The sequence below is a fragment of the Engystomops pustulosus genome, chromosome 2 (assembly GCF_040894005.1).
Source record: "Engystomops pustulosus chromosome 2, aEngPut4.maternal, whole genome shotgun sequence".
NCBI classification, from domain to species: Eukaryota; Metazoa; Chordata; class Amphibia; order Anura; family Leptodactylidae; genus Engystomops; species Engystomops pustulosus.
The window spans coordinates 82,072,513-82,093,712 of record NC_092412.1 but is presented as its reverse complement, the minus strand read 5'-3'; the positions used below and the strand labels follow the sequence as shown (position 1 = coordinate 82,093,712).

At 40.4% G+C, this 21,200-nt stretch overlaps 1 protein-coding gene across 22 annotated transcripts in view; it reads left to right on the top strand.

Annotated features, from left to right (window-relative positions):
• MYCBP2 (MYC binding protein 2) overlaps positions 1-21,200 on the top strand; it is a 119,635-nt gene that overhangs the window by 61,286 nt on the left and 37,149 nt on the right. For 20 of the 22 annotated variants that reach the window (XM_072135393.1, XM_072135394.1, XM_072135376.1 and 17 more), the window contains 17 exons: positions 250-381; positions 466-644; positions 774-916; positions 3,564-3,664; positions 3,835-4,050; positions 4,408-4,630; positions 6,673-6,791; positions 9,076-9,163; positions 9,692-9,741; positions 10,906-11,078; positions 11,687-11,831; positions 13,297-13,509; positions 13,789-13,844; positions 16,573-16,688; positions 17,046-17,143; positions 19,760-19,876; positions 20,382-20,522. In XM_072135393.1, coding sequence (XP_071991494.1) covers positions 250-381; positions 466-644; positions 774-916; positions 3,564-3,664; positions 3,835-4,050; positions 4,408-4,630; positions 6,673-6,791; positions 9,076-9,163; positions 9,692-9,741; positions 10,906-11,078; positions 11,687-11,831; positions 13,297-13,509; positions 13,789-13,844; positions 16,573-16,688; positions 17,046-17,143; positions 19,760-19,876; positions 20,382-20,522 — 2,310 coding nt within the window. The remainder of the gene's footprint in view (positions 1-249; positions 382-465; positions 645-773; positions 917-3,563; positions 3,665-3,834; positions 4,051-4,407; positions 4,631-6,672; positions 6,792-9,075; positions 9,164-9,691; positions 9,742-10,905; positions 11,079-11,686; positions 11,832-13,296; positions 13,510-13,788; positions 13,845-16,572; positions 16,689-17,045; positions 17,144-19,759; positions 19,877-20,381; positions 20,523-21,200) is intronic. The other 2 variants (XM_072135388.1, XM_072135391.1) reach the window with 2 other exon arrangements.

The following is a 21,200-nucleotide window of genomic DNA, read 5'->3' as shown; positions in this document are numbered from 1 at the left end:
GTGACAGCATTCTCAAGGTATATTTGGTTCACAATGCAAAAACATATGGTAAATTTCCTTTACTGCATTTGCAGATGCAAAGTGTGAACACATCCCAATTGTATTGGCTGGACTTTGGCCCAGTTTAGGGCTTAGAACTCCTCATCTTTTCAAATGTAGGTTTCTGATCTAATAAATGCTCTATGCCAACCTGCATGTATAAAGTTCTGATTTTAATGCGTGAAAATTTGTCCTTGGTTCCTTTATCAGAGTGACCATACGGGTGATGCAGGACATTCTCATAGATGGACATCACTGGAGCTTGTGAAAGGCACTTATACAACAGATGATTCACCTACTGATATTGCTGAGATTAGACTGGATAAAGCTGTGCCCTTAAAGGTACTCTAATAGACAATTCTATCTAGTAAGAAGGAAAGTTTGGTCAGGAGAGCCCTTTTACGAAACATGTACTGTATTCTACAGGAGAACATGAAATATGCAGTGCGCCTGAGAAATTACGGGAGTCGTACAGCGAATGGCGATGGAGGGATGACCACCGTTCAGTGTTCAGACGGTGTAACATTCACTTTTAGTTCTTGCAGTTTGAGCAGTAATGGTACAAACCAAACCAGGGGGCAAATCCCACAAGTATTATACTACAGGTTTGTGATTCCTTTTTCATATTTTCTTTTGTACTTGAATTTTTATTTAATTTTCTGATGGCCTGATTCTCAGTACTTTACATTTTGCTTGCTGTTACTTTTTCTCTCCCTTCAATGTACACATAATAGGAGTGAGTATGATGGAGACCTTCAGTCTCAGTTATTAAGCAAAGCCAATGAAGAAGACAAAAACTGCAGCCGAGCACTTTCTGTGGTGAATGCTGTAACCAGAGCTGCGAAGGACCTTCTGCACAGAGCACTTGCTGTTGACGGTGAGTTGTCCCTTAGTGATTTTATTGGTTCGGACATAGTGATGAACATTATAAACTGTTCTCGGCTCCATTCTGATTGGGGTGTTTTGGAAAGTCCTTGTATTTTCTATGATTTACAAGTCTAGAGCATTTTTTTATAACTTTGTGTGGTCATTTCCTTTTATTCTAGGAATTCATGAGATAGTACCGTATTTTCTGGACTATAAGACGCACTTTTTTTCCCCAGAAAATGGGGAAAAAACAGTGGTGCGTCTTATAGTCCGGATGTAGCTGCAGGAGGGCACCTGGATGCACAGTGAGTGCCGCTGCGCTCCTCCTCTCCCTCCACTGCTGGAGGGAATGGATGGCACCCTGTGTGCTCTGCCAGCTCTGCAGTCCTCTAGGCACCGATATACAGGATATACAGGAGCGTAGCAGTGGAAAGAGAGGGGGAGGAGAAAGGCACTGACTCTGGCCAATCCCCGCTGGCTTGTAAGTAGCCCGGGAGGCTCAGAGTGAAGACAGAAGAAGAAGGCTGCGGCAGAGTGTGTGAAGAGGAGCCTGTATGTGTCTGACCTGTAACTTCTCTCTGGAGCACAGGATCAGATAAGTGTTAGTGCTCCCTTCCCCCGGGTCTCTGCTCTCACACTCTTAACCCCTTGTTGCCTGGTTTGTAGTGGCTGCTGTCTTGTAAAAGTACTTTATCCCACAGACCAAGCTCTTGTGGCCATTGTACAGGGACTGTCACCTTCTGTGTACCCTCATCCTCCTCATAGATTGTAAGCTCTTGTGACCATTGTACAAGGACTGTTATCTCCTGTGTCCCCTCCCCATAGATTGTAAGCTCTTGTGGCCATTGTACAAGCACTGTCACCTCCTGTGTCCTCCTCCTCCTCATAGATTGTAAGCTCTTTTGGCCATTGTACAAGGACTGTCATCTCCTGTGTCCCCTCCTCCTCATAGATTGTAAGCTCTTGTGACCATTGTACAAGCACTGTCATCTCCTGTGTCCCCTCCTCCTCCTCATAGATTGTAAGCTCTTGTGGCCATTGTACAGGGACTGTCATCTCCTGTGTCCCCTCCTCCTCATAGATTGTAAGCTCTTGTGGCCATTGTACAAGGACTGTCATCTCCTGTGTCCTCTCCTCCTCATAGATTGTAAGCTCTTGTGACCATTGTACAAGCACTGTCATCTCCTGTGTCATCCTCCTCCTCATAGATTGTAAGCTCTTGTGGCCATTGTACAGGGACTGTCATCTCCTGTGTCCTCTCCTCCTCATAGATTGTAAGCTCTTGTGGCCATTGTACAAGCACTGTCATCTCACGTGCCCCCTCCTCCTCATAGATTGTAAGCTTTTGTGACCATTGTACAAGCACTGTCATCTCCTGTGTCCCCTCCTCATAGATCGTAAGCTCTTGTGACCATTGTCACATATACTCATACCTATACAGCCCTGTAACTCTTGAGACCCCCCGACTATGTGCCAGCATAATTCTATCTAAAGATAGACATCAGTGTCCAGGAGAGGAGGAGGGGGTGACCACTGCTTGCCCCTGCCCCTCTCTAAAGAGAAACATGGCTGCACTGCACCGCCCAGTTACTTTATTAAATATTTTAGCATACTATTTGGGGAAAAAAAATTTTTTCTTGTTTTTCCTCCTCTAAAACCTTGGTGCGTCTTATGGTCCAGTGCGTCTTATAGTCCGAAAAATACGGTATGTCCCGATAGTATGACACTGCAGCAACATACTTCATTGACATGTGGAGTTTTGGTGCCAGTTTATTTTGCTATTAGACCTGTTTCTACATGACGTTATACAAGAAACATTTACATGTATTGCCTAGACCAGTGATGGCGAACCTTTTGGAGACAGAGTGCCCAAACTACAAGCAAAATCCACTTTTTTGCCGTGACGTGCCAACTTGGCTTTTTAAGCAGTAACTTCTTACTGCCTGTTCTTCCACATCTTTCAATCTTATTGTCCCCCTGAGGTCGCCAATACAGTTGAAAGGAGGACAATTTCAGACTCTTTATAGATTCTCTCCAGGCTCTCTCTGTAGAGGATGAATTGTGGTTCCAGCAGGAAGACCTCCAAAGATATTGCAGTTCTGTCAACACCTTCTCACTTTTCCCGCAGTTCCTAACAGCCAATGAAGAGCAGCATCTCTTAAGTTGCCTGGGACTGCAGGAAGATTTGGTGGATTTGGTCATACTTGGTGAATTTTGCCCTGAGGCAATGGTCTGAGTGCCCACAGAAATGGCTCTGAGTGCCACTTCTGGCACCCGTGCCATAGGTTCGCCACCACTGGCCTAGACTGACCATAACCATGCGAGTTAGGGTGTGTTATAATAGTGAGGTATCATGCAGTCCGCTCCTGAGGGCTAAGAATGAACATTCTAGAGTTTACTGCAGTAGAACTAGGAGTGGCAAACTAACTTTTGTCAAAGTGGTCTGAAAAGGTAATGGCAGAGCTCTAAGAAAATATGCTGGGAAAAACGGTAGTATGTTACAGTAGAATCATTTATACCATCAACAGACCCCCACCCAAAAACAATCTTTAAATTAGACATGCCTTAATGGATGTTTTCCTGGTTTAGATTTCAGCCTGTTATGGCCATCAAGTAATGCGCCTAGTAATCTTTTATTTTCCTTTTTTATTTTTTAGCTGATGACATTCCTGAACTGCTTAGTTCTTCCAGTCTCTTTTCTATGCTGCTTCCTCTTCTGATAGCTTATATTGGACCAGTAGCAGCTGCAATCCCAAAAGTAAGAACACTTCTGTTTTTTTATTTTTTTCAAATACTGGTTGTAAGCAGGATTCTAAAATCTGAACTCTGTTCTTTTTTGAGAGAGAGATGAGTTATATTAGTTACTTTAGCATACACGTAACTGATTTACACTGTTGTGTGACAATCTTTTGTGACTTTGTGTTATAGGCCGCAGTTGAGGTTTTTGGTCTTGTGCAACAGTTACTCCCATCAGTTGCAATTTTAAACCAGAAATATGCACCACCTCTCTTCAACCCAAATCAATCTACTGACAGCACCACTGGGAATCAGCCTGAACAGCTCTCTGCATGTACTACCTCCAATCACTATGCTGTGGTGGAAAGCGAACACCCATACAAAGCAGCCAGTGTCATGCAGTACAAGGTATAGTTTTTATATAATGCTTACAATCCACAGTGTTTGTAAAACATATATTCGCAAACCTGTCTGACACACAGATGTGGCTACATATGCCTACCGTACCGTAGTTGGCGCCCCTCTCCATAGTAATAGATCCTATATTTCTCCCAGCTACGGGAGGATACAATGCGCCCATTGCCGTGTATGGGAGACTTATATATGCCGTATATACATCCCCATACATTCGTGTGAATGTAGCTTTAGTTTGTAAAAGTACTGCAGGATCAAAAAAGGTCTCAGTAAATTCTGGTACTTTGAACAGTCTAGGTTGTTCTGAAATTCTGCTGTTTTGGTGAATGTGCGTTTTATATTATTTTATAGGTCTCATTCCCAGAATGTGTTAGATGGTTATCGGTGGAATTTGATCCGCAATGTGGCACAGCACAATCTGAAGATGTTTTGCGCCTCATGATCCCGGGGCGGAATGCACAGATCTCAGGTTTTGGACCAAAGTTTCCTGTACACGAAAGCCTTAATTCCTGGGTGGAACTTAAGAAATTTTCTGGCTCCTCTGGGTGGCCAACTGCTGTCTTAATATTGCCAGGTATTGCCAATTATTTTTCTTCTTCGTGCATGGAGCCTGGTTCAAGTGTTGACCTTTTCATAGCTGTGCCACTGTTGACACTATTGTAATGGAAACTTGGAGAGGAATGCTGACTAACTAGACCCCAAGACACATTCAATGAAAAGTACTGAGTTCTTTTAATATGGGATTAGGTTCCACATTCTTACTGCCTAGTAAATGATTGATCATCCTTCATTTGAAACCAACAAGAAAGCAGGTATATAGCCCAAATGTGTCCCCACATAGGTCCCATTTGTTGCGAAAATTAACAACTTCTAACTTATTCCTCCCTGTACGGGGGAAAAAAATTCCCACACAACCCCTTTAATCCAGAGTGATTAAATGTTTTCTTAAGATGGATTCAGTAGTTTTTAATGTTTTGAGCTTGATACTCAATTTCATATTTTGAGCACATCAAAAGGAATATCTGTCTTGGCAATCTCTTCATTTCATAATCATCACACTAGAGGAGCTAAATTAGATGATCAGAAATAACTGATTGAAAACATTAAAGGGGTTGTACGGCCGTGCACATTGTCCTCCACATTGTATATAAAAGAAAGTCCATGCATTAATTAATTTAATATCCTTAGCGATTCCTGCTCATTTTTTAAGTTACAGAAATTAGCAGTTTGTAGGACATTTAGTTGGATCTTCCCGGAAACAACCAGGAGACCTGCTTATACTTCAGTTGCACATGCGTGGACAGATCTGTGTCTGCTGTGTGGCTGTTGTACTCTCCTGCAGTGCATGTTATGGCTACCTTGGATGCTGCTATGGGAGCAAAGTATTCTTTGGATTTCATTTTTTTTTTTTTATGGGTAGTGCGCTGGCCATCTTTTTTTCTTCACTTCATGCCCCAATGAATAAAAGGTAAAAAGCTGATTTTCAGAAACAAAAAAATTTGATAACTTGGATAAATGAAAGAAGCATTCTCTAAAAGAGATGCTAGGATATTAAATTCTAACCTAGAATGGCTGTAAAACCCCTTTTACTACAGATGACTGAAATACATGACTTAAAGAATGTATTCCATCAAAATCCATCATGATAAACCAGGAAAACTTACACATAGGTCCAGGCACAGTGACTGTGATTATCCTTTTATATTTGTTATCAAAGCCTCATTCCTTGTAAAATCGGCTTTTAAAATTATGCTAATGAGCCAGAAGTGCCTTGAGGAGTTATTACCGGAGCCCATCTGTGCTACAGGCTTACATAAAGCAGTACATGTCTCACTCAACCACTGCCTGTGTAATATAGCACCAGCAGAAAGTGCAGGAGGAGGGGGAGACCTGCTCTGCTTATTGTAACAACCAGTGAAGCTATGGCACTTAGGGGCTCTGGAAACAAAGTTGTTTTTAGGAAGGAGGCCATAGATAACAAATATGATTACCACAGTCTGTGCCTGGATGTATGAATGCAAATAAGTTTTCCAAGGTGTTAAATGGAAAACAATACCTCCTTTTGCTACCTTGAAAGCCAAATCAGTTCCCTACGCTGTACTAAGGAGACCCAATCAGGTCGAAACAATGCTGTCTACAGTTGGGAGTCTGTTCCTTATGGAATAGATATACTGGTTTGGCTTAATCCCACATCATATTTTTAGACTTCTTGTAAGTCACACTTGATGTTAAGGAGGCTGCCTTTCAAGGTAGCAAAAGGAGGTATTGTTTTCCATTTAACACCTTGGAAAACTTATTTGCATTCTTCCCAGAATTCCCTAGTGGAGCATTATGGCTTTAAGTCTCCACACGCCTTTATGGTGGCCTTAATTGGCATTGTCTCCTTAAGGAGAACACCTACTGTCTGTCCCTGGATGTATGAATAAGTGTCCCTGGTTTATCCATGCTTGATTTTGATGTTGGGTTTCCTTTAAAAACACAGTGGTGAGCAACACAAATATTGTATAGATCATAGCATAAACAGTTGTGTTTTTGAAAGGAGTTCAGAAAGTGCCTTCATATGACTTTTTGCTACCCTAAATCTACTGCTTAACAGGATTTCTGTGTTTTATTCAGGAAATGAGGCTTTGTTCTCTCTTGAAACTGCATCAGACTACGTCAAAGATGAAAAGGCCTGTTTTTATGGCTTCAAGTGTTTTGCTATCGGATATGAATTTAGTCCAGTAACAGATGAGGTCAGTCTTTATTTTCCTTCTCTTTCGCCTACCATTGCCTGTAAACATAAGTGGTTTGTAAACCTGTGTAATAATCCTTCTAAATGACAAATACAACAAAAAAAACATGATGCATCAGATCCAATGTAGCAAGAGTATTGTATACAACATGCATGGGATTGCACTCCACTGAATATTAGGAGTGGTGAATGGTGATATAGTACTGTAGAAATTGCTGCAATTAATCTTTGTTCGGATTATGATGTGCTCAAAAGCTCACACCCATGCAAAATTTTGGCTTTCATGGCCTTTCTCACGGTCATTTGGATGTCATTATGATTTTAAAAAAGAAAACACAGTAGCTTGACAATAAATGGCTTCACCCAACCACTTGCTATGAGTGGAAAAGTTTTTGTGGTCATTTATATTCTCTGAAAACAGGCCAAGAAATTCTCCAGGATTTATGTAAACTTTTGAGCCCAATGTGAGTTTGGAGCCTCTGACATTAAAGGACACCTGTCATCAGGTCTGTGTCACTAGTCATGTCACCTCTACCTGTTGGAGCAGCTCACATGGATCCCATCCCAGCCTTTATCTAGTTATTTCATACATTATTCATTGTAAAATCATCTATTCTTTATCCTGTAAATGAGGCTGGTCACATGGTCAGAGGCAGTGATGTCACCCCTGTTACCCCTCCCCTCTCCTCCCCCTGCTCATGTCTGTGTGTAATGTATAGTAAAGCATGGCTAGTGTGTGTCCTGCATCTGCTGACATGCTGCATCCTCCTAATACACAGGTGAGAGACACAGACATCAGCTACACATGAATCTGACATGTTCTGCTGTAACATGGAGCTGCTGTATCTCTCCTAAACATACACACACATGCACACACAGGCTGCAGGGGGCGTGGCCACCAGCACCAGGAAGCACATCATTATACAGCCTCACTCCATTACACAGGCTGTCAGTCAAGCACTGGGGGTGTGGCTGTGCCTCCCACTCATGAATAGAGTGGACAGCTTGAATATGCTAATGCTTCATTGGACATTTCACAGGTCATTTGCATACAGCTTTAGGACCTCATTGCTTAGGCTTACAGGCATGTAGAGGGACAATGAAGGGATAGAGGCAATGCTCTCTAATGGCAGTTTATGAAAATATATTTAGTTTAGGGGGGTTATTTTGCATGACGGGCTCTCTTTAAGAGCAGTTTAGTGGTGTTAATCCTGCAGAGTATTGTGGGTGATATTTTGTAGAATCTTTTGGGTTATCCACTTTGTGGCAGTTTATTTTTGTCAAGATATAATCTCCAAAGTGCCTGTTGCACCTAGTGATTGTGATTAGTCGCCACAAAAATGCATGCAGATTAGCAGTAAGCAGGAGGAGCTGAGCAGATTGGTGTATGGTGTTGTGGGAATAAAATTTAATAAAACTTTTCTTTACACAAAAATCTCTGCTCATTCTATGCTTGAGAAGTCATGGAGGTCATCTGTCACTGACAGCCCTATTTGTCAGTTCACTTGCAGAGGTTGCTGATCAGCAAGTGAAGGAACCTTCTCAAAAATGAGCAGAGATTTTAAAGAGCCTGTCACCAGAGGGCTCATTTTCACTACTTCTTACAGAGGCTGAACAGTACATAGCAAACATGTTTTTCTACTATTATCTATATTATTTGGTTGTAGAAATGTTTACCTGGCTCCCTGCCAGCTCGCTCTCTAGTCCCAGGGGGTTGTGCTATTCAAATGGTAAAGCTTGTTTGAATACCCAATACACTCGTCCCCCCCCCCCCCCCCCCTCATTATTTTTCTCACATCCTCCCTCTATTCCCACTTGGGCTCATGACGTAGGCTGACCGCACAAGCTCACTGCACATGTTGGAGTGACAAGGCTCACTGCGCAAGCGCTTGGTCTGCTGGTGCGGTGAGATTTACATCGTGAGTGGGAGGGGAGTTGGTGTGAATAATGATGAGCGGGGGTGGGGTTGATATAAAAATGGAACCTGTCACAAGTGAAAAATGTTCTCTGATGACGGATTCCCTTTCAAAATGAATGTCAGGGCAACCAATATGCCTTGCATGAATATCGATAACCCAATATATGATGGAGCATACAACCAGTTATAGAGATCCTGTGGATGAGTATGGGGCCTGGCAGCAGGCAATACTAACTTTTGATACCCTATACTTTCTGATACACCTTAAATGCTAGAATATACAATTAGAAGTGATTTTTAAATACATATTTTTGAATTTGTTTTAGATTTTTTTCCTTAGTTCTGTTATAATTTTTTTTACTTTTAGGGGATTATTCAGCTGGAGAAGGAGTTGGCCAACTTAGGAGGCATATGTGCTGCTGCTTTAATGAAAAAAGATCTGGCTCTTCCCATTGGTAAGCTAAATGCCTAATATGGCTACAGGATGCTAATATCTAGTTTGTATAGCAGGTATTTTCTGGCACCCAACCCTGAGGAGTTGCCTTTAGACTGTGATGCTTATGAGATGGACCATTTTAGTTAATAAATACTATTTTTGTATTTTGTGCAGACCGTTGTCTAGCAGTAAGTGTAATAGAAATGGAAAGGGATATTTTAGTTCCAATATAAGAAAACAATAATCCAGAGAATTTGTGGTTAAAATCAGCTTTTGCATGTTTTTTCTTTTTCTTTTTTGCCCTATACACTAGTGAGGCCAAACTTAAATCCTCCTTCCACTGGCTTCATTGGCAGGTAGAGCTCATTCATTTAGTGAGAATGAGAGCTTGTTCTTGTAAATCTTGTTATCCCATATCTTGTGGATGTGAGATTACACTGAAACATGGTTTAATCCTTTTAAAACTTGTTGAGTAGCAATTGTGATTCAAGCATTTATATGATTACAGAAATTGGGACATTTTACTTTTTTGTGTTTTTTGAAATAGGGAGTGAATTGGAAGAAGACCTGGAAATTGTTGAAGAGGCTGCTTTGCAGGTATAATACTGTACTTATTACTACTAAGCTATTGGATGTGTGTGTGAAGGGAGGAGGGGGGGGGGGCGGGAGTTAGCCGGGGTCCAACACAGGATTATATTAAGAATTGGAGTTCAAAGTTTTGACCTTTTGGAGGTGCTTCGAAAAAACTACTGTAAACTTTTTTAAGTTGCAAACTTTTTTGTAACTTAAGCAAAAAAAAATGCATAATTCTGTCCCAGGTGTCCCTGGGAATCATTCCTCAAAGTATTTTGCTTCTCAGTCCTCATTTAGTACCCTTTTTGGCCCATAGCAACCATGGTTTCCAGCTCTCAAAAAAAAACTACCGTCAGCAAGAAAGAGGGTCAGCACCTGCTTCTGACCAATGACACCAGAGCTATCTATGTATCTACTCCTATCTATCTCTCTATTCAATATCTATTTATCTCATATCTATCTTTCTATCCATCCCTCTCCTATCTATCACTCTATCCCAAATCTATTTATCTCCTATCTATCTCATATTTATCTAAGTAACGCTCCAGCACAGCGCATGAGGGGACAACTTGGAGACTTGAAGAGTGTCTCCTGCCACTTCCTTGTGTGAGGTGATGGGGGGGGGGAGGAGAAGCTGCAGTTTGTCTGTGTGGATTATTTGCTTATACACAAGTGTAGTGAAAGCTGAGGAAAGATAAGTTTAGGTGGTTGGTTACTACATTAGTGATGGCTTCTCCCTGCACATGACTGCTGGATCACTGAGACATGATGTAATCAGCTGAGTGGGGGATGGGGGTGTGTCTCTCCCTCCATAGTCTCTGCTCCTTTCTGAAGAGGGAATGACTGACATCTTGGGGAAGTCTGCAGAATACAAGAGGAAAGGCGCAAGATTCGGATAACTAGTCCAATTGCAAAATGGCTTAAAATTACCTGCCCTACAACATATCAAAAGTTTTTTGAAATGACGGTAACTCTTTAAATTGTCATAGTGTAATGTGCTGAAAACCACACCCAGGCCAAAAAATTTGTTTTCTTATTCACCAACACTTTCCCTGGTCCACTGCTACATACAGGGTGTAGAAACACATGTATGTTAACAGTTATTTTGGGCTGGAATAGCTTCTCCCTGGTCACTTTACCTACACTGCAGTCTTTTAAGATGCATGTTTTTTTTTTTTCTCTGAATAGGTGTGCAAAACGCATTGTGGGATTCTGGGCAAGGGCCTTGCTCTGTCACATTCTCCAACCATTCTGGAGGCACTAGAGGGAAATCTTCCACTGCAGATACAAAGCAATGAGCAGTCCTTCCTAGAAGACTTCATTACATGCGTACCCGGATCAAGTGGAGGGCGATTGGCAAGGTATCCTTCATTGTAGTACTGGCATCAGTAAGGTGCCAGAAATTGCAGTTTTATCATTTTTCAGCTGCCCATGGATGGATGGGAAGGAGTGTAGTCTAACACATGTAATGATACTTCTGCTAACAAACTAACTCCAGTACCGTTTCAGTTTCTGGTGCACAGACTTCCCAAGATGTGCCACTCTTGTTAAGAAGTGTTCTTCTTAATATATTTAGCTCATCTGGTGCCAGTAAACAACAAAATAAGTATAAAATGCTGGTCTAAAAAGTGTTTTTTACTGTAATCTGGTCAGTTAGGACAAGAGATACAATCTTAAATCCAAGCAAATTTTATTTAACAAGTGAAGATATGTACAAAAAGATGTAAAAAAAAGTCAAACTATGGGATTCAAAAATCTCCATGAAAGGTTATCATTTCACAGAGAACAGATATTGTTTACCTGACATATGTAAGATGATGTGCAGGAATGGGAGCTGTGCAGATTCACGTATAGTTGAGGGAAGGTAAATTTTGCCCTGTAGTAAATACTAAAAGTGTTAATACTAGATATAATAATTATTCCATATCCGTTTTATACACCTTACTCTGAAAATTGTTTACATCTTTAGGTGGCTTCAACCGGATTCATATGCTGATCCCCAAAAAACGTCATTAATTCTTAATAAAGATGATATCCGATGTGGCTGGCCCACAACCATAACAGTCCAAACAAAAGATCAATATGGGGATGTTGTTCATGTACCAAATATGAAGGTATGTGGAGTGTAAAACATTTTGCATTTTGCTATACTATAATTTGTGGTCAAATATTGAAAAGTTATGTACTCTGCTTATCATGATGAAGCTATAGAAATATCACAACATATGGACTTCTCATGTAAATATTCAGTAATCAGGAGAGTGGGGGCATTCATCATGGGATTTCTGCCAGTTTTTTGGTGTGCGAGCCACAAACGAGTTGCAGTTCCTCGCACCTGCAGCAGCTGGTTGAGCATGCATCCTTCATTAACAGTCTATGGGGGAGGCAGAAGTTGCTGAGCACAGTGCCAAAGTAGCTGGAGCACGCTGTGCTTAACAGTTTGACTCTCCCATAGTATTCAGTGGAGAAGTAGGCTGCATTCTCAAGCTTCTACTCCCTCAATAAGTTAGAATAAGACTGCCTCTGGTCAGACAGTGTAGGGATAACAATAAGGCCTGTTGCCCGCGAACAGTGCTGAAAATTGCACACTCCCCTGTTCTCCCCCTGCTCATGTCTGTGTGTAATGTATAGTAAAGATCAAACAAAGTCCAAAGTTCCAGCTCACCTTCCAGCCTGTTTCACTTCCAGCGCATGGAACAACAGTAGACCCCACAGACTCCGGGCAAAAACTTCACAACAAAAGAACAATACCAGCGCTTGTTGTAATGTATACTAAAGCATTGATCATGTCTGTGCTTTATCTTCTGCCTGTGAGAGACATGCATACCTGACATGGCTGCATTCTGCAGTAGTTGTAACACACACACACACACACACACACACACGCCGCAGGGGGAGCCAGCACCAGGAGTGTCATATCATTATACAGGCTGTCAGACTAGCACTGGGGGTTGGTTGTGCCTGAACTCATGAATTAACTGCTGAATATAAAAATGGCACATTGGGCCCATCTCAGGTCATGTGCATACAGCTTTTGTTTACGTTTACAGGCATGTAGAGGGACATTATACGGACGGGGGAAATACCTTCTAATGGCAGTTTATGAAAATATATTTAGTTTTGGGGGGTTAATTTTGTATGTGAGGAAATGCTTGTGGGCAAGAGTTGGTACAACCCTTTTAGAGAGGACCGGTCACCCTGAAAAAGTGCACTAAAGAAAGCATCTCCTAGTGCTAAAACAAATGCTACGCTAACACTGTTGCATTTGTTTTAGCACTAGGAGATGCTTGCTTTAGTAAGCTGCTCCTAGTGCACTTTTTCAGGGTGACAGGTCCTCTTTAAAAATGTTTAGTGAAGAAGCTGCCACACTTGCACAAGTGCTGCACCACCTGTCAAGAGCTGGTGATCTGATATTGTTGGTCAATCTAAAGGATATGTCATTAGTTTAAGAGGGATAAAACATTTAATGAACTTGTTGCCAACATAAAAACCCCATGTAACCTCTGGTAATGAAAGAAGTAAGCGTGAGTTGCAGATCCTTTTTCAGCTGTACAGTTTATGCCAATTTTCCCCTTTTAGGTTGAAGTGAAAGCTGTCCCTGTGTCGCAAAAGAAAACTTCCCTGCAGCAAGAGCAAATAAAAAAGCTACCCCGGATACCTGGCAGCCCTTCAACCTCTACATCCTCAGTTACTGAGTTGACCTTTGGTGGCCTTCCATCACCTAAACTTGATGCTTCCTATGAGCCAATGATCGTAAAGGAAGCTCGTTACATTGCAGTCACAATGATGAAGGTATATATGATCTATATATAGGATAAATGTAAAAGGGGTTTTTAATTTTTGTAAACAAGTTTAGAATACTCGGATTATACATCTTTCCTCACTAAACCCCTGCTCCTGCCCCTTGCTGGTTTAAGTGTTTGTTGTTGTGTGGTTTTTTGTTGTGTTTTTTAATTGCACGTCTGTCATGATTCTACAGAAGGGTGCTATTCCACAGGGGATGTTTGGCTGCTATTTTTATTTTGTGTTTGTAAGCCAAAGTGTCATATTTTATTTTTTCTTTTATATTAGGCTTATGAAAGTTACTCTTTTGAAGAACTTCGCTATGCCTCGCCAATGCCCAAAAGGTAGGTTATAAGCAGATGGTAGGAATGAACCAAGCATGGCTTGCTTAGTATGTAGCAAAAAAAATTTTGTTTTGGATGTGCACTTACAAATTATATCAGTTCTGACTTGCATACAAATTGAACTTAAAGGAAATCTAACTAGAAGTAAAAGTACACTGAACAAACTCTCCTATTGTCCTCTTCATCTTGATGCTGGCACCTGTCTTCTGAATGCTTGGCACGCTGGGATGGCCTGGAAAAAAAAAATACTAAAAATGTTATGGCACTTGAGAGACAGCGATACAAAAATGATAGATTTTTTTTTTTTCCCCCACATTTAGGGTTTTATTTGGCCAATTTAGCAAAACATAAGGAAAAAATATTCAAGTATGGTATCCCCCTTAATCGTATTGACCAATAGAATAATGATGATATGGTTATTAGGCTATATGGCATAAATGTTATGCCATAGAGCAGTGGCGGCAAACCTATGGCACGGGTGCCAGAGTTTGCACTCTGAGCCCTGTCAGTGGAATATTGCCCCAAGACAGAATTCACCAGACAAGAGATTTGGGGATCCTCCTGCAGGTCCAGGTAGCCCAAGACGTGACAAGTTTAGCGTTATTTTAAAGTGAAGCATCCGAGTATACCTGAGACTGCAGGAAGAGAAGGTGTGAACAGGGTCAGATTATCATTGGAGCTACTGCTCTTGGTTCTCAAGGGAAGCTCCAATGGAAATCCAAATTTTCCCTTCTGTCAATGATATTGATTTCCTAAGTAACATTGAAAGTTGTGGTACAGCAAGAAGCAAGAACATTGGGATAAGTTACTGCCCGAATTGCTGCGTTGGCACTTTGCGATAAATAAGTGGGGTTGGGTTGCAGTTTGGGCACTTGGTCTCTAAAACTGCCATAGAGTATACCAACCCCAAAATGGTAACAATGGAAATGGCATCTTATCCTGCAAAAAAAAAAAATGCCGTCACATGGCCCCAATAACAAAAAGCAAAAATGTTATAGCCTACGATAGGGGACAATAAGGAAACTAAAATCCTGGCAGCTGCAGGGTGCTCCTTCCCTTCTGCGCCTTGCCGTGCCCACATAAAACAAGTAACTGCCACATGTGGGGGGTCTCTGAACTCAGGAGAAACTGCATAACATATTGTAAGATGGGTTTTTCTTTTTATCTTTTGGAATATGTAAATGTTAGCGCTAAATGAACGTATAACCGACAAATCCATTTTGATTCAATTACTATGAAGATCTCAAGGGGTTAACAACCTTCCTAAAATCTGTTTCTGATAGTTTGAGGGGTGCAGAATTGTAAATCTCTTTATTGTATAGGGGGTTTTAATGCTAAATAGTTAAAAATTTCATTCAAAACAGTAATTATCCCCAAAATGGTAAATTCTGAAAATACGGAAAATCGATATTTGATTTGTAAGCGGTGTGACTTAAAAATAATTTATCCAGGCATTTCAAAAATTATTAAAATGTATAAAGTAGACATATGGGAAATGTTATTCAGCAACTTATTTAGGTGGTAAATCTATCTGCCTGAAAGCGCAATGATTTCGAATTTTTTTTTTTTTTTTTTTTTTTTATTACGCAAAACTTATCAGCCAAAATGAAGTACAACATGTAAGGAAAAAAAGTTTCAGAATCGCTATGATAAGTAACAGTATTCAAAACTTCTAACCATATAAAGCAACGCAAGTCAGAATACAAAGAATGGCGCCGAGCCTTGAGCTATAAAATGGCTACGTCCTAAGGGGTTAAATATGTGTTACTGTCTCTTTTTTTTTTTTTTTTTTTTTTTTTCTCCTAAGTTTTATTCTTTCCATATTTGTTGCTTCCGATTTTTTTTTTTTTTTTTTTTTACTTGTTTTGTTTCTTATGCTATTTTCCCTACAAACCAATTTCCCCTTTGCATGTGAACAAAAAAATCAGAGCTCCCCTGGGTCATTTGTCATTTGTTTGATTGTAGCGATGCTAAAATTGGGAACATTAAACCACATTAAACATACTTCCTGGCCTGGATCAGATATTCCTGATGTCGGGATATCTATGTGCAGTGATTTTGGGGGGGAAGAAAAAATATATTTTAAAAACCTTGTTTATGTGCCCAAGCATGAGAGAAGTCTTGCTAAATTAATCTCTGCTCGCTAATTATATTGTGCCTCCCTGGAAGCTGAGAATTTAGGTTTCAAAAGAAAACAAAAGTAAAAAAGAAAAGTAATACGGCTCACCCCGATCTTTAGCAAGTCCTCACACATGGGTGACAATCCATAAGGAAATCCTTAATCCTGCAGAGTTCTGTGCGCCTGGCCTGCCAGGTGAAAGTAATCCAAAGTAACAAAGGGTCACGGCACTTAAAATGCAATGAATTCTTTATTTCTTCATTTTAAAATTGCAGAGGACACGCGTTTCGAGCGTGTCATGGCTAAGAGCACCTAACGCTCAAAACGCGTAAGCAAAACCTCTGCCATGTCCTCTGCAATTTTAAAATGAAGAAATAAAGAATACATTGCTTTTTAAGAAGTGCTGCGATCCTTTGTTACTTTGATTTAGGTTTCAAGCCTTTTTTTGTTTCTTTTGTTCCTTGAAGGCCTAACATCCTCACCACCTGTTAAGGACTTATTACTGCTAGGTTGCCTTAAAATAGTGTTTGCCATTATACATATTACTGTATGAACTTGATATGTTAAATGTTTTTTATTCTAATGTTCTTATTACTACTTTCTTTATAGGCCAAGTGAAAACATGTTAATTAGAGTCAACAATGATGGCACATATTGTGCAAACTGGACTCCTGGTGCAGTTGGCCTTTACACAATACATGTTACAATAGATGGAATAGAGATTGGTAATGTACTACATATTAATATTTTATGGAATGTTTCAACAAATGTAACTACTGCTAAAAGACTGCCTACAGAATTATTCTAGCTAGAAAAGTGTGTGTAGCCTCTTACCACGGCATACCATGGTCGACCCATGAATCAGACTGTGCTGTTTTCTTTTTCACTGAATGACCACACTACCAGGGATGGATTTCCTTGCATCACATAATTATGATGCACAGAGTCCTGTCCTCTGCACAGTAGCTGCTCTGTGATACAAGCTGCACGGTCTGTGATTCATGGAACAACCAAGGAAGTGTGAACTGACCCTTAATGCAAGTTTTATACATGTTTTTTTAATTTATTTTATATATACATAGATGCAGGATTAGAAGTCAAAGTAAAGGACCCACCTAAAGGGATGATACCACCTGGGACACAACTGGTAAAACCAAAAGCAGAGCCTCAGCCTAACAAGGTTAGAGTTTTAAACTTTCTTAAACGGTCTGTCCTCTGTAATGTATTGTTTAAATATTGGTACAATTTGACAAGTCATTAAAGTGCTTATATCTTTAACACTCTCGCATATGCAGGTGACTTTTTTCTTATTGTGTACGTCATGTTTATTTGAAAAATTTGGGTAATATGTTTTGCGTTTATTTATGAAAATTCTGCAAGATTCTCAATTTCCAAAATTCAAACCTCTTATGCTTCCCAGGTAGCTGGTCATACCACCAAAATAATTGCTAACTAACATTTACCAAATATTTGCTCTATGTTGGTGGTTCTTGTGTGTACTTTCATTTTTGTAGGATGTTAGGAGGCTTAGAACTTTTTTTTTTTTTTTTTTTTTTAGGGATTTTAAGAAGCCTAAAAAATTGTAAAAACCCTATTAATAACTGTACACCCCCAGCATATGTAAAACAATAAGAAAGTTTAACACTCTAAGTAATTCACATTGATGGAGGTGTGATTTTGAAATTGTCATTTATTGGTGTTTTTATTTTTAATTTTTTTTTAGTTAAATATACACATTTACAATGGATAAAATGCCAAAATTCTCTGCATAGTTTCATACAGTTTCTCGCGAGTATGCCAATCCTTGGGGTATACATGAAGGATTGTTTACCCCCTGGAACAGCACAAGGGGGTCTGATCCAATGATGGAATGTTCCTGTGCTCCTTTACACTCGGTGGTCATACTTGACTATGGCATTTACTGGGTTAACAATCAGGATTCTCTCCTGTTGTGGATGTTAAGGGAGGTTGTCAGTTTGAGGTTCTGTTAGAAGCTTGACGTAATAGTACTGCACAGGTCAGAAAGTCTGCTCTGCCTGTGTTGAGGAGAGGTTACTGAAAAGTAACATTATGTTGGGGTATATATATATATTTATATTTATTACACTCACCGGCCACTTTATTAGGTACACCATGCTAGTAACGGGTTGGACCCCCTTTTGCCTTCAGAACTGCCTCAATTCTTCGTGGCATAGATTCAACAAGGTACTGGAAAGCATTCCTCAGAGATTTTGCTCCATATTGACATGATGGCATCACAAAGTTGCCGCAGATTTGTCGGCTGCACATCCATGATGCGAATCTCCCGTTCCACCACATCGCAAAGATGCTCTATTGGATTGAGATCTGGTGACTGTGGAGGCCATTTGAGTACAGTGAACTCATTGTCATGTTCAAGAAACCAGTCTGAGATGATTCCAGCTTTATGACATGGAGCATTATCCTGCTGAAAGTAGCCATCAGATGTTGGGTACATTGTGGTCATAAAGGGATGGACATGGTCAGCAGCAATACTCAGCTAGGCTGTGGCGTTGCAACGATGCTCAATTGGTACCAAGGGGCCCAAAGAGTGCCAAGAAAATATTCCCCACACCATGACACCACCACCACCAGCCTGAACCGTTGGTACAAGGCAGTATGGATCCATGCTTTCATGTTGTTGACGCCAAATTCTGACCCTACCATCCGAATGTCGCAGCAGAAATCGAGACTCATCAGACCAGGCAACGTTTTTCCAATCTTCTACTGTCCAATTTCGATGAGCTTGTGCAAATTGTAGCCTCAGTTTCCTCTTCTTAGCTGAAAGGAGTGGCACCCGGTGTGGCCTTCTGCTGCTGTAGCCCATCGGCCTCAAAGTTCAACGTACTGTGCGTTCAGAGATGCTCTTCTGCCTAACTTGGTTGTAACGGGTGGCGATTTGAGTCACTGTTGCCTTTCTATCAGCTCGAACCAGTCTGCCCATTCTCCTCTGACCTCTGGCATCAACAAGGCATTTCCGCCCACAGAACTGCCGCTCACTTTTTCGGAGCATTCTCTGTAAACCCTAGAGATGGTTGTGCGTGAAAATCCCAGTAGATCAGCAGTTTCTGAAATACTCAGACCAGCCCTTCTGGCACCAACAACCATGCCACGTTCAAAGGCACTCAAATCACCTTTCTTCCCCATACTGATGCTCGGTTTGAACTTCAGGAGATTGTCTTGACCATGTCTACATGCCTAAATGCACTGAGTTGCCGCCATGTGATTGGCTGATTAGTAATTAAGTGTTAACGAGCAGGACAGGTGTACCTAATAAAGTGGCCGGTGAGTGTATATTTATAGACATCAATTTTTTTATTTTTTTTTTTACTAAGCAGAATTTCCTAATGAAGTATATTAGAGAATCTACACCACACACCAAATGTGATGTCTCTTTCTTGCCAACTTGCAAAGAAAGGAACTGGTCACAATGAAGACTGAGTAGGGGGATGCTAGGTGGTACCATAAAATACCGTCCCCTAGTGCATTGTCTAAAATAAAATGAGAAGGATGTGCATGCAGTTGAGATTATGGAAAAGGTTAAGTAATGTCACTGCATTACGTAGTGTTTAGAATGTTTGACTTTTACAAAAATGTTAATGTTAGTGATTTCTTCTCCTTAACTATTGCCTTGTTCTGGGAAACTGGCAACAACCTGTAACTATTTATTTGTGGTCAGAATGTATCCCGCTTTGAACAACTGCTACAATTTCAGGCTGTCATTTTATGCCTTTTGCGCTTAGGTTTTCTCTCCTTTCTGTCTACCTTTGCTTTATAGGTTCGCAAATTTGTCGCCAAGGACAGTGCAGGGCTCCGTATTCGTAGCCACCCTTCCCTTCAGAGTGAGCAGATAGGCGTAGTGAAAGTGAATGGAACCATCGCTTTTGTTGATGAGGTAATTCCGTAGACACTTTTTTTGTTAACGAGTTTTCATTCCTAACAGCCAACTTAAATATATTATTGGCAAGTTACATAGCAAATATTAGTTAATGTCCTATAAAATTTTACTAGTTTCTCCAGTGCTTTAAAGTAACGCTGAACTTAATCAAATATATAACATTTTCTATTGGCATATATATCTGGCATATGTTGCAGTACTTTTGTACTGTAAAATTTTGTATAGTTTTAATTTTTGCTTTGTCCTATAGTATTGGACACTGCCAGTCCAGCTTGCTCTCATGTTTTGTTGTTTTCTAGTTATTTGAGCAATGTCCTCCCACTCTAACTTTTCACACCCTTCACTGCACTTCACCTATATCACTGGTAAATCTGCATGATACATAGACCCCCAGCATTGTGCGTCAGCCCTGCCACTGGCTAGTAGAGCCATGTAGGACTCGCTAACCAGAAAGTAGTTACAGGAGAGCATGGCTCGCTATTGTTGCTTGTTTCCCATCTAGATCCACAATGATGATGGTGTGTGGCTAAGGCTGAATGATGAGACAATAAAGAAGTATGTTCCTAACATGAATGGTTACAATGAAGCTTGGTGCCTGTCTTTTAATCAGCATCTTGGCAAGAGTCTCCTGGCTCCTGTTGATGTAAGTAAAAGGCACCTCACTCACAGTGCCTTTATAGGCTTGTCTGCAATACACCGATATATCGTATCAAGTTATTTCATTCATTGTCAATATGCGGTAACTAAAATTTGGATTGTATGAACACTGCACAGATATTCAATAGATGTAATAATACTGTTCTAAGAAGAGGTGTTTGTATAGACATTTACTGTCTGCTTTAAGATCAACAAGGAATGATCACATTATCACCGTGTCACTGTGCTTGTTTTACTCTAACGCCTTTTGTTTTGTTTTTTATTATTCTGCCTTTGTGCTGAAGGCACACTTATATCATGTATGTTTGTGTTTTATTTCAATTGGGCAGTAAAATCTATAAATTTATTCAGTAATTCCTCGACAAAGCTAAAAGCCATCTTTACCAGAAACCAATTACTTAATCAGTCCTTTTTTCATAACGACATACATTAGACAGTAAAAGCACCTGATTTGATGGCACATTTTGATGTTCCAAGTGCACTCGGGAAGAAAATGTTGTCATGAAATGTGTCCCAAAGGCAAAAACATTTTTCATTTAAAGGAAATTCAACCATCCAAAATCCAGCATGATAAACCAGGGAAACTGCCTGAACTCTTAGATCCAGGCAGTGCAACTGTGGTAATCGTTATATTTGTTATCCGTGGCTTCCTTATAAAATCAAC